This window comes from Ptychodera flava, chromosome 6, assembly GCF_041260155.1.
Source record: "Ptychodera flava strain L36383 chromosome 6, AS_Pfla_20210202, whole genome shotgun sequence".
NCBI lineage: Eukaryota > Metazoa > Hemichordata > Enteropneusta > Ptychoderidae > Ptychodera > Ptychodera flava.
In genome coordinates, this window is record NC_091933.1 from 20,397,168 (window position 1) to 20,410,395 (window position 13,228).

The 13,228-nt window shown below is 39.7% G+C and overlaps 1 protein-coding gene across 6 annotated transcripts in view; it reads left to right on the top strand.

The window, feature by feature from the left end:
• LOC139135101 (leucine-rich repeats and immunoglobulin-like domains protein 2) overlaps window positions 1-13,228 on the top strand; it is a 42,332-nt gene that overhangs the window by 17,613 nt on the left and 11,491 nt on the right. For all 6 annotated transcript variants that reach the window (XM_070702338.1, XM_070702337.1, XM_070702340.1 and 3 more), the window contains 2 exons: window positions 8,466-8,537; window positions 9,271-9,345. In XM_070702338.1, coding sequence (XP_070558439.1) covers window positions 8,466-8,537; window positions 9,271-9,345 — 147 coding nt within the window. The remainder of the gene's footprint in view (window positions 1-8,465; window positions 8,538-9,270; window positions 9,346-13,228) is intronic.

Below are 13,228 nucleotides of genomic sequence, written 5' to 3' on the forward strand. Positions count from 1 at the left end.
GTTTCGATGTAGAGTGGCGTTCATTTTTCAGTTTCTTGGCGACCGCTTATTGTGAAATTTGAACACCTGTGGCATTTCAAAATCACTAAAAAAAAATTTCAGGCCAAATACAAAATGTACCTAGTTTCAGATATTTTGTAATCTGAAGGGTTCCCCCAGCATGCTCACAGTGTGACCTACATATTTCATTAAAAAATGTTGCACTTGCCCCGGTCAATTGGTTACCAGTAACCAGGGTGAATTTCAAGAGCTGAAAACAACACCTTGGCTGCCCGGTTGGCAGATTAATGGACTCAGGTGTTGTGAGTAAACATTTGATAATTCCGAGGAGATCGATGGTGCGATTGTAGTTTTGATAATTACCATTTTTTTTGGAACATCATCAATTTTTGGCGCTTTGTCAGGTAAACTAGACAAGGTGCAGTTCTCTCAGAGTTCAGGTAGTTTTGTGCCCAGTAATAAATGAGTTTCGGAGTACTGCAGGTGATAGGTTAGCCCGTGTGATGAAGTGACCCCGGCACAGGTGTTGGTCGTTCAGGTGTCACTCCGGCAGCTAATTCTGTATAATCAGTTGCACAGTTACTAGCGTCGGGTGCCAACGGCCAAAATAAATCAAAATGTCTCTGTATTTTTTATGGACACGGCAACGCAGTCCGGGGATAAGACCAGATCATGGAATTGATACCAGCCGAATGATTCTGATGTGTGGAGCCCAGGTCCCGGCCAAAGTTCACACCAAAACGCTGAAACCGGCTGAAGATCAGGTTACATTGTATAGTTTGGCTGGAGCCATGGCGCTTGTGTTTAGGTCCACAGTCATGAGTGTTTTCGCAATCCTCCATGTTCAGTTCAGCACCCCATTATGGGCGTCATTTACACTGCAGCTTCCATCTCGGAGCTGGTACCCGGACAATCAATAAACACTTGCATGTGGCCCAAATGCGATAAATTTCATTGTAAGGGTTTTCTGGGTACAAATTGCCCTGTCAGCCAATGTTAGGCTGCATTCTCAGTGATCCATATCAGATCTCAATATACTCGGTGTAAGGTATCCTGCGTATGTGCTGTTTTTAGTAAACATGTCTGCCGGTTGCACCCACTATCCATGCAAATCCCTGCCGCTATTCGCGTTCTGTTTGTCAGGCCTTTCAATAGGGGCCACATTAGCATGTTTATTGTCTGCAATCGGAGGCAACCACAACTGGCATTTATGTTGTGTTTTGTGATGCGACAGGGGCAATCGGTGTGAATATATGCCTCTATTCACCGCTGAATCACACACTTAAAGCTGTCACGGAAGATTTAAAAAGGCTCTGAGCGCTCGATCACTGCAATCTGTCAGAAGAACAACGCTCAACCAGTGTGCGCTAGAGTGGTGATTTGTCCGGGAGTGGGGGGGGGGGATGAGGCTTGCTCCTCATGCTTGTCCTTGTAATCAAGTTTACCCAATACCAACCAACTTATATATCAACTTGGTTGTTTTCATCGCCAAGTGTCAATAGGACATTTGCCAGCCAATAATTGTATCAGTTTTCCGCTGTGTTTATTTTAAAGCAACCAAAAGGTTGGGATTGGTTTCTATATGACCTACACAGCAGATTATTATGATCAGCCAGACAGCGAACAAGGACAAGTGCTTGACTTGATGGTTGCCAAGGCAATGAAATGACAATGCGTTTAATACAGCCACAGCAAAAGGGCATACTGACCATAAAGAAAATTCAAACTTAATTTTCTGACGACATTTTAAGGAGTTATAGATTAACCGACGCCAAAGACCACAGCGTGTTGTTGGTGATTATAACCATTTTAGATTTTAGTTTCTGTTTTTTACATGATTGTCAACAATTGTAATAAAAATAATCAGTAAAACTGGACAAAACTGCATGCCAAAGAAACACGGCCCATCACAGAATATCTGTATTGTGTGTAATACTCGGTCAACCCTTTGATTGTGTGTTGACCATGCATTTTGTTCGACTCTGCGGTCTTGCGTTCGTGTTTGAAATGAGCTTTGTGCATAATATTTGAGGTTAGGAGGGCAGGAATGTTGTGATTGGTGTCCGTCTTCACCTTTCAGTATTGTTATTAACCAAAACATGCATGTTCTGTTGCCGTTATTCCCAGAGCTATTGAACACTGACAGGACAATTTACAAGTATGCATGATCTTTTCTTATCAGAGCTGTTCTTGGTCAGTTAAGGGGTACCCCCTTCCCAGTCCCCCGATCTGTTGCCCCATTCTGAATGTGAAATATTACATGCATTTACTGGTGTGCCGGCATCCACTGCCATGGCGACCAGTATAGCTCGCTGATGAATTCAAATTTTTCATCATTTCATGCAGAGTGATTTATATATCCCAGGGACGTAGCCTGGTGCTAATGAAAGAAATGAAACTGTGATGGAAAAATGGGCAATAATGCAGAAGCATAGTCTGTAACAGATTTGTATTTGATGACATGTTTTTTGCGGTAGAAAATGTCAGATGTGACCATCTTTTTGTTGGTCGTCATGCAAGGAGTTTCATGGCATTGTATTTCCCGCCCAGTTTGATGTAGAGGCTTGCTGCTTATCAGATGTTGTTATCTTTCTCTTATCTGATGTCTGGCTGTGAGTTCAGCAAGATTGTTCTGAGGACAAATTGTGAGAAATTCTGGGGAAACAATTTAATAGAATTTAATTTTATTGTGGAAAATTTGTCAGTGCGGCTAGCTTATAAAGTAAACTGGATGTTTGAATTTTGTGAGAAAGTGTTAATGCCGTGTTTTGAAAGAATGCTTGTGGCTATTTGCCAAAGATGGGAAGCAGACTGATCTTGTGTACAGTAACAGTTGTGCTGTAGGCTATAGAATGTACCATCCAGATTTGTTATGAATTTTTTGAACATATTGAGAGCTTTCGGCCAGTGCTTTTGATAATGTGAAAGCGGTTTGCAGTGGAACTTTTTGTGGGTTAGAAAATTTCATATGAAAAAAATCAACGACGTTGTGAAGTGTTTCAGTTTCTCATTGATTCCTTCCATGTGGTTGAATCGTATTTGTTTGAAGACGAAAATAGATTAAAATATTCCGTTCTCTTAGACAGTTTACAAGTATTTGCTGTGTTGCTTCTCTTGTTAAAAATTGGGAGTTATCCATTGCAGATAGGTTAAAGGTCACAGGTTTTTTTTATGAAGTTTCAAAATGGGGCACTCTGAGTCAGTTATGTTAACTGTGACTGGCACCATCGCTGAGAAATAGCAGCGTAAGCCTCCCGATGTACATGTAACAAAATTGATCCAAAGGTGTCTCCCGTTGATAGCCGTCGGAGTTGAGGACTGATAACTCAATTCAGACTTGTGAAATAACTCATTTCGGAAAGTGGTTGTTGACGAGGACGTGGAGGAGGAGGTTAGTGTTTTTGCCAGTTAGACAAAAGAGCGGTGAAGTGTGTTCGTCAAGCCAAATGAAGTGAACTCAGGCCTTCAGTAGTAATGTGGTTATCGCCAATTTCATCAGCACTGGTGAAATTGATAGGAAAATAGGTATGATTACGGAGAAATGAGGTCAGCTACTGCCCGAGCAGGAAAAAAAAAAAGGCAGCGGTGATGTTTTGCCTCGGAGTGTCAGTGCATATTGTCTGAGGAAAACCACGAAATCAGTGGAGATCGTTAATCGTCATGACATCTGGCTTCAGTTGAAGAATATCTACATTTTCAGCTTCCTTGTAGCGTCTAAATCAAAGTGTGTTGAATAAGGCTAGTTTTGAGCCACTAGCGGAATTCATTTTGCCGTCAAAATATCATGTGAACAAAAAGTACGGCCTTGGTGATCACTCCCGAGACGCCTCACTCATCACCATCAAACCGATGGATGTAGAAACATAGAAAAGAGGGATGCACGCAATGATAGATGAACCGGTGTATTCCAAAGATGACCTATTCTAACTTGAATAACTTCAATTTAAAAATAGAGTTTTGAATTGAAAGTGATTTTTCCCAGTGACTGGGAGTGTCTCTCAAGTTCATGTACATGTATTATTAATTTTGTAATTGGATTTGTTGCATTTTTGAGAGCTTGATCATGTGTTCATCATATTGTTAAATGAGCTCTGTAACATTCTTGGTGTCAGTAGTGATAAATGGTAACTTTTAGGCCATGGCATCAATTTTTCCCTTGAAATCAATTTCTGTGTTGTTGTTTTTTTATGAATGGTTGCAAAGCATCGAGGTTATGTATTTTTTTACCACTGTCAGATTTTGTTCTTCTTCTTCATTCGATCTTCAAAAAGGATTTTTTTTGCTGTTCTGATTTTTATTGTCTTTGAAAAAAATACACAGATCTTTTATGTAAGATGTCCCAAGGAAGTCTTCAATCTGTACTGGCAAGAAATTCCTCTTTATATTTGTTTGTATATATATGTTTTCATTTTGAATCATTCTCTCCGATTCAGGCAAAATCCCATCACAGTAGGAGATATCCCAGTCCTGTGATAGATAGCCAGCCTTTCAATCAACTCAGATTTTTTCTCAAGTTTTCTTGGTGAATTGTATCACATGTCGTGTGAATCTATCACAAAGATTTGAACTGCTGTGCTCTCTGCATTCACTGTCACTTGAGGCGAAATAATCCATTTCTGTGAAGTGATTCTTCGAGAGATTCTCTGCCCTACTCATTATCGGGGATCTTGAAAAAAAAGACATTATTTCTAAAAAAATTATTTTTCGAAGGGGATAAAAATATTCTTACATCATTCATCCATGAATTTAAAAAAAAAAGTGGAATCACACGAAAAAATCTCAGGGCCTGTTGCAAGAGTATATGGAAGAATTTAACTCTAGGAGGGGTTAAGATAGAGAGAATTAGAGTTTTAAGGTGAATTCATAATTCATTAGTTATGTGTGCACGCCATCTGTTGACTTTCTGTTATTTTAGCATGTTGATAAATTCCAGTGACGAAGTGTTGACAATAGCTAGCGCCTTGGAGATGCAGTAATTTCACAAGTGGCTTTGCAGGATTTCCTCTATCTGTTCCACGATCGGCATTTTTTAATATTTCGTTTTTAGTGGTCCAATAGATTTGAATTCTCTAAAAGCCCCTTTTCACAATATCAACACACGTGTTGTGTTGACACAGCCATTTTCTAACAAATAATGCATGTGGCAACATCTGCTGTGATTTTCTCATGGGTTCGGAGCAAATATACACGGCATTTGGAAGCTGGAAGTTGTGAAACAGTTACATATAGTTGCTCTGCAAGTTAATCAAGTGTTTAGTTTTAATTTGGACGGCATTACGCAGTGTTTGCACCTTGGTTCTTGTTTACCAGTTTTCAACACCTGGCCTCCGTCTGGGTAACATGATCTGGCCTGGGACATAACCTGCAGACTCATAGTGTGTGCACTTGCCTTTTCTGTCTGCTAGCATCAAGCAAAATGGTCAATGTCATTCACACAGCCGCTACAGACGAACCTTAAACCCTTGACAACCTCTTTCGCGCTTCTTTCAATCTTCTTGACTTTGTCGCACAAAATAAATTTGATTCTATCCGTAAGATCACCAAAGAAGTGATAGTTTTTAATTAATCAAGAGACTTGGGTTTTTGTTGAGAAAGTCACGTTGACTTATTCCTGGTTCTCATGAGAGCTTCCATAGAATATAACGTGTCGAAGGGATTGTTCGTTGTACAAGTTTGAGCCTTGCTTTAGGCATTTCGAAAAAGAAATAGTGGAAGATGTATGTCAGTGCAGAAGTTTGTTTTTAGCCCAGATAGCAGTGCTTTGTTTATGTATTCTGTGCTATTTTAAGAAGATGTACACCATGCCTTTGTCTTGCAGAATGGAATTTTGGGTAAATCTTTAGAGGTCAAAGTTCAGTGCTTACCTGAGGAAAAAAACAAAACTTGTTTCAAATGTGAGTTTTTGCAACTTCCAACTCTTTGAGTAGGTTAGAAATGAAGGATGTTCAAGAGTATTTTCAAGCAAATTAACAGAACTATATGTAGTTTCTATCCATGAAAAGATTTGTTAAAATAAGTTTGATGAGTTTGAACTGCGGGTAGATGCAACATAGGGAGAGGGATGGAAGACAGGAGAGAGAATTCCTGATTTTTAAAGGGTTATAACTCATGCGATCAGAGCCAGATGAAAGTTTTATGAGGCCAATGAAAGTTCACACAAGAAAATGGCCCAGAAGACATGCAGCATAGGGCAAAGTTTGGACCTTGGGAATGAGGAAAATGGAGAGTATGGGGAAAACGTGATCATTACGTTCATATTTGAGAGTTGTGCCTGTGTCGATCCGGGGGCATGGGGAGATTGGACTGTAAAATAGTTGCACCAGGCATGAAGAGAACGGTTCCGGATGTGATATTGTGTCATTTTAGATCAATACAGCTGTAAACAAGGCCAAGCTGAGAGCCACAAGAACGTGCTGCTTGTCAAATGCCACTTTGAATTACGTCCGATTGTGTTTGTTCCTGGCTTCTCACTGTTGGCTGTGTGGTCCTGCCAACCGTCCATAAACTCAGCGAACAGCTCATTGGCTCCGCTTCAGTTGTAACCGTGCAAAAAAAAACCCCATGCACTGCGTGGAAATAAAAAAGAGGAAGAGGGCGGTAGTCTATAGCATACTTAAGGTGTGAAGCAGGTGTATATGTATGGTACAGTCATCGTATACAGCCTGTAGCTGTGTTTGAACATACAGACCACACCCTTGCAGGCTGCTCCTTTGCTCTCATTATATCGCCAAACACACTTCGGAGAAAGTTGTCTTCCAATATGGCTTGCAGAGGGATAGGAGAAAAAAAATCTCATCACATCTAGTAACGTCATTTAAAGTGCGTCTATGTATATCATTATTGGGGCTGATTTGGAGTTCTCTTCACTCAATTCATTGAATGCTTTACCTCACTCGACAATTCTATTTAGAAGCCAGAAGCAAGTTTTGCTTGCACTGGCTTCTACCATGCAGCATGCGGTGTCCTCTAACCCCGCCGAAAAAAATTGAATATTAATAAAAATGACTGGGCTCTGCAAATGAGTAATTCTCAATAAAATGTGAATTATATTGAAGTGTTGGGGTAAATTTGAAAGAAAATGCAATTTAGGAGGCCTGAAGGTTTCTGAAGTATGAAATGGTGATTTTTTTTTTAAAGAGACAGTGAGTGGCTTCATTTTGTGGAGTGGCTTTCATCGCCGTGCGATGTTAACAATATTCAGGAGATCTAAGTGATGAAAATGTGATAAAGGGCTGTGATTCATGTTAGGAAGATAATGAGCACACAAACCAACCTGTCTCAGAATTGAAAGATCGCTTTTGTCATTCATTACGAGATCTCTCTGAGTGTGTCAGACTGATGCGCTAGAATTCATCTTTTCATTAACTAATCCATTTTTTTGCACCTTGATGTTATTTAGCGTGAGTTAGTTTGTAACACAGTTGCTGTAATACTGTGAGTGTCACTTGAATTTCTCAGTGAAGGATGCTACAGACAATGACTCATATGTGATAAGACATCGATTTTAGTCCCAGCATGTACAATATATATACATATATACACAAACAGCATACAGATGAGCATGCGTCTATTTAAATGTGATTAAGCAGTCCGGCTGGCAAATGATGACCCTACTCTCTGCAAAGGTTCAGGATAATGTTTAAAGGATCCCTTTACACAGTTGAATTGATGTTGTTTGACCTCCAAATCATCTTGGTGTCTTTCTGCAATAGTAGAACATAGATTTTCAGTTCCAACGAGATTTGAGCGAGTGGACCGAGCGGGTCTTAAAAAATACTGACAGCGTTTAAACACAGTTAACTGCCAAAGCAAAGGTCTTGTCAGTTCTGTTAAAAACGTTTGTGCTAATGTGACAAATGTTTGTTTCTTGTATTGGTGTTGCTGTTTTCTGCTATTTGCATTGTGTGAGAACGCATAGTGAAGACTCAGTATTACCCCCATGGATTTGATTTCTAATATGATAAGGATTATTGATTGTGCCATGTGTCACAGGTGAATTGTTTGACAGAGTCGGGGATTGTAGGCTAATTATTAATCCCAAATTTTTTCGCTGTCTTTCGAATTACCTGCGGCATTTTATATGCAACATCCTCCCCCATTTGTTTGTGTATGTGTTGCCGCTTGACAGAGTGTGAAGCTGACCTCAAATTGGAAATTTCTCTGAGGAGTTTTGTTGCTCGGTTGACAAACAAGTCGCTAGGCAAAAAGATATTTCGTTGATCAGAATGAACTTTTGGGTGAAAAAGTTCATTGAGGCACCATCATGTCAAGGGAGAGATTTGCGGGAAAAAGAATAGATTTAACTGTTGGGTAGAATTATCAGGTTTCTGAAATAAATATTATCGATAGATTTTTCTGTATTTTATGTGATATCATCTCTAGCAGGAACATGTCTTTTGAGTTTTTCAGTATTTGCGACTGTATTATTTCATTCTGACCGTTCGATTGTCTCTCTGTTTTCCTAGGGATATAAGCAACAACCACCTGAGCACGTTGAATGCCAGCCTCTTTGAAAATCTCGGCAGTCTAACAGAAATGTAAGTATCCAGATTGAGCATGTTGTCAGTCGTCAAGAAGTAAAGGACATGAATGTCTTTTTGTGAGTGGTGTGGAGGAGATAGCTGCACAGAGAGGACACCCCTTGTCTTCCAGTGCCAAGAACCCCCCACCCCCACCCCCCTGGATTGACTCCTGGAATGTTGAATGTTTTCAGGATATTGAACCAGAGGAATGTCTGGCCACCAATGAGCCCTGGTGATTGTGATATTTGAGCTGAGTGCCCTTTGTTGTTCAATTTGTCCAAAGTAAAAACGATCCAATAGACAGGCTGAGTATTTGTATGTTAAAGCATGTTTGAAGATATTTTTTGGTGCTTTAGTACAATTGCAGCAAACCCATTCAAGTGGCATGGATGTGTGTGTGTTACACGACCATCGCAGACCTAAGTAAATTTGTCCAGGCAGCACCTTTTCAATGGTCCCCACATGTGGGAATGCTTGTCCCACAAAGACATTCTTCAAACTGTTTACAAACCTCTAAACTTTTTTTTTCCACTCAACCAAAGCATTGATGGGTACCCCCTTTTGAAGCCATCTTCAAATTTGTGTTTACAATCAAAATTCTATCTAGGTGGACAAACATCAGGTGCAACGATACTGGCTGCATTGCTTTTGTAAACTCCAGGTCCTCGGACCCCCCAGCACATGTCGACAAACTGAAATATTAACGCCTTATTGAGACTCATCTGTTCTGTTTCTTGCTCTCTTGCAGAATACTTAACTTCAACAGCCTGACGAAAATACCACACTTTGGTGGGCGACTTGTAAATTTGACATTTCTCAGTCTGTAAGTATTGGGAATTTTTCACAGTTTTCGGTATTTGTGTGTGATTTGAATGTAATTGGTTTCTGAAAGCTCCCCTGTTGATTGTTAGATCATTTTGTCGATTTATATTGTAGAACTTCAAAATGGCTCCTGGAATCTTTCAGATCTCTCAAGGCCTGAACTTCTTTCAGTATTTCTATTAATATTTATTTTGATGTCAAACTTGACAAAGATATAAATTGTCTTTTGTTTAGGTCAAAAATAAGGAAATGATTTGTCAGGTTTCAAAGATTATAAGTGTTTTGTAAAACAATAAACTATGAAATTTTAAAATACTATCATGATCATTCTTGGAGGAAGCGTTGATCTCAGTAAATTCATACAGTGCTACTTTGTCTAGATTTGGATTTTAATATTTGTATACTAGTGACTACGTGGACGAACAATCATGATCCGGCTATGGCCTTGATCCATCTCAATACTATTTACCCTCAGTGACAGTTATCAGGCTGGACAACTATATGTATTTTCAGTCTCGGGGTGTCTCAACTTGAGAAAGTGTTGAAAACTTAACACGCTGAGAAATCTGGCCATCAAAATACTTGATTGATATTGTGTGTTATTCATCTTTTGATGTGTATTGCTCCGTGATGTCGTCGGCTCGGTGTACTCTGACATGTCAATTCCTCATAAAGCAGCCACTGTTTTGTCAACATTGGGGTATTCAGTTGCATTTATGAACTAAAGTGCCCTCTGATTGGGTTCCACCAGAAGTGTCACCCACTTGGCGGACACATTTCCTAAAGCAAGTGTTTATGTGACAGGAAGGTCCCCCCCCCCTCCTTTAGAAAGGACCAACATTTTTACTGTTTTTTTGGCCCTACAAGAAGACAAGCAGGGAATATGGATGCTGGTTCGTCTATGGTGATGAATTTGAAACAAATCCCCCCACTCTATGATGTATGTCGAGGGTCTTTCGGTACAGCAAGATGGAATGTAGTTGACGGGATGGTGTTTTGAAAATTGGCACACATGCATGTCATTAAGTCGTTGCTGCGTGCAACTCCATTTAAATGTAAAAATAAACAACTGTCGGGCGGATGATAATAGTAGAAGTCGTTTCTCAGTGCATTGGGCACGCACTTTTTCCATAGATACCCAGTTTAGGGTTTTTATGTTCTTTGGAGAAGGGCATCAGCAAAATGAGGAAAACAGCCTGAAAATGAGGAAAGCAGCAGATTCAGATATTCCAACCTTATAGATCTGTTTGTTGGGTTTGAATACCGTTTGGAAGCATTTTGAGGTAAAGAGTCAGAAAATTCATCCTTTGAAGAGGGTTGTCCGTATTTGAAATAATTAATTTCACTCTCAAAATTCCAAAAAAGTTTCAGTGTGTTAACATTTAGAAAATTGAATCACTAGTGTGAACTGCTGAACCAATATTTCAAGACTGTTTTTCATTCCACTATATGGAATTGGAAGATGTCTCTTCTGAGTAATTTTCTGTGTCACATCTCTTTGTCAGGCAGAAATCGTCCAAGGGCAATTGCTGGAATGTAAGTTGAGGCATTAATGCACAAGAAAAAAATAAATTAGAAATTTCTAGAAACACGATTAGGGCGGATATTATTGATTGCTAGAGGTTCTGTAACATTTGTTGAACTTTGGGTCTGCTCAAAGGTGCTTTCACAGAATAAATTATTGGAATAACAGTCAAAGCTATAATTTTTATAAAATGAGTAGGTGTTAAAAGCATACGTAATTAGAAGCTGTGTTTGTCAAGTCAACAGTCGGCATTGTGCAGGCTTCCTTACAATTTGCTCCGTGAATAGCCTGCGCTGAGAGGGAATCTCTCCCACTTAATCAATCTTGTTATAAGTCAACCGGCTATTTGTTTGTCAAACTGCAGTATATTGATTATCCGGAGGAAAAGTGGGGAAAATGTGTCTGACAAGAAACTGCAAAAAATCTCGTTGTGGCATATTGTGATACGTTGATATTTCACGTTCCATGTAAAATAATTAGTACTGATGGATGTATGACTAAAATCAATGTCTTTTATTTTTTTCAGTGCTCAAAATTTGTTCAAATTGAGTGAATTATTTGCTTTCAGTGTGAGAATTTGTGCACTTGTGAAATACTAGTAACCTCTCACAGAATCAGTGATTACCAACAGGAGGCGGCCATTTTGTTTTGACAATTTTTTTTTTGTCTTTCGGGTCAGTGCTGAGCCAGTAATGCAAGTGAGGATAGATTGTATATTTATAAGTTGCAACTTCCCATGAAGGCGTAGGCTCTAATGAATCTTAGTAATTTATTGTTCCGTTTTTGGTTGACTGCAGTTTGTGTGTCTTCACCCCGCTTCATTCTGTATCTGCAAACCAGAATTTTAAACACTTGCCAATTCTTGCGTATCGTAGCTAGCCATGTTTTGACCTCAGCTCATTTTCCTGTACCCTCACTTCTCTGTCCTTATTTAGCCTGATCATGTGAAAAATTAAGACTATGACACTACTGGATAGAAGAAACCCATCTTCAACTTATATTACATGTATCACAAACTCTCCGATGGGGAGCATTTTGCGTATACTTTCATGTTTGACGTGCACTCATCCTGTTTTGGCTTGTTAGAACGCTTGCTGCTCGAAGTCTGACACATTGCTATGATGCTTTCAGCATTGGATGGCTATCAGTTACACAGCCATCAACTCCAATCAGTACTCTAGTTTGCTACCAATTTATAAACAGCCAATAAAAAGATAGCAGGAATGTCTATGTGTTTCTATGAATAAACCCAGACCTCTAGCCTCTTTGCCAGTGAGATATCATCATCATCCATCATTTTATATGTATGAATAAGCAATAAAACAATAATTAGTTTTGAAAGGATTGAAGTATATTTTTTTTTCTTGCAGAGAGGTATTTTCAGGTTGCTTTGTAATTTTGGTGTGTAGCCATGAAGTATAACGGCACACTGTTTTGGCTACTTGTTTTGAAGTTTTCAAGTGGGCCTTGGGTGCAACCAGTAATCAGTGTAGGTCCGGGGTGGAGGTGACCTCAAGTAGGGTAAAGAAAAAAAGATGTGAAAGTTGTAGACTAATGTGAGGGATTAGCAGGGAAACATTAGAACACAGCCTTTGCTGAGCAGTGATGGTATAAATCACTGACATCGATGTAATGTGATACCTTTGAACACCCAGGACGATTGGCTGACTTCACGCTGATGACGAAAGGCCACAGACTGTCAGTACATTGCGTTTTGACACATCTGATAATCATTACTCCTACCTATGAGCAAATACCGAAGCCCTGTCCAGAAGTGGGGAATTAGGCACGCATCACATTTTTTTACGGCAGCAGAGAATTAAAAAATCCCTGGCCCTGAGCATTTCTTAAAATCCACTGCAGAGGGCAGCCTTGCCCGCAATGGATCAGATCACCTTTCGTGTTGATGTGTTCGGTCTCTCACAAAGAAAGCACAAGCTGCTGGTATTTTCTCACTCAAGCAATCAGCAATAGATCCATGATTGATTGCGTGAATGCTTTTTAGCAGCTCTTCCCTATAATTACTCTAGCCTAGCCATTTTCGAGATGTAAGAGTGCAAAACGATCAAAGACCGGGCCCGTTATTTAGGTGAAGTGATCAAGGCCAGGTAGAGTCACTGTTGTAATTCATTAAGTGTCGGTGAAATTACCAGCACTGTGTGGCAAAATGCATGTATTGTGTTCGGCCATTTCCTTCAAAGAGGTTTGTCACCATTTGTTTGCATGTTGGAGCATTCCCATTATGTAATGGGCTTTGCCCTCTGGGCAGAAAGTCACCAAAGCGGTGTTTATTTTTACTTCCTTGGGTGTTCGGGTCGTCAATTATTTTCTGCATTCTTCGGGAAGTGATACCACTTTC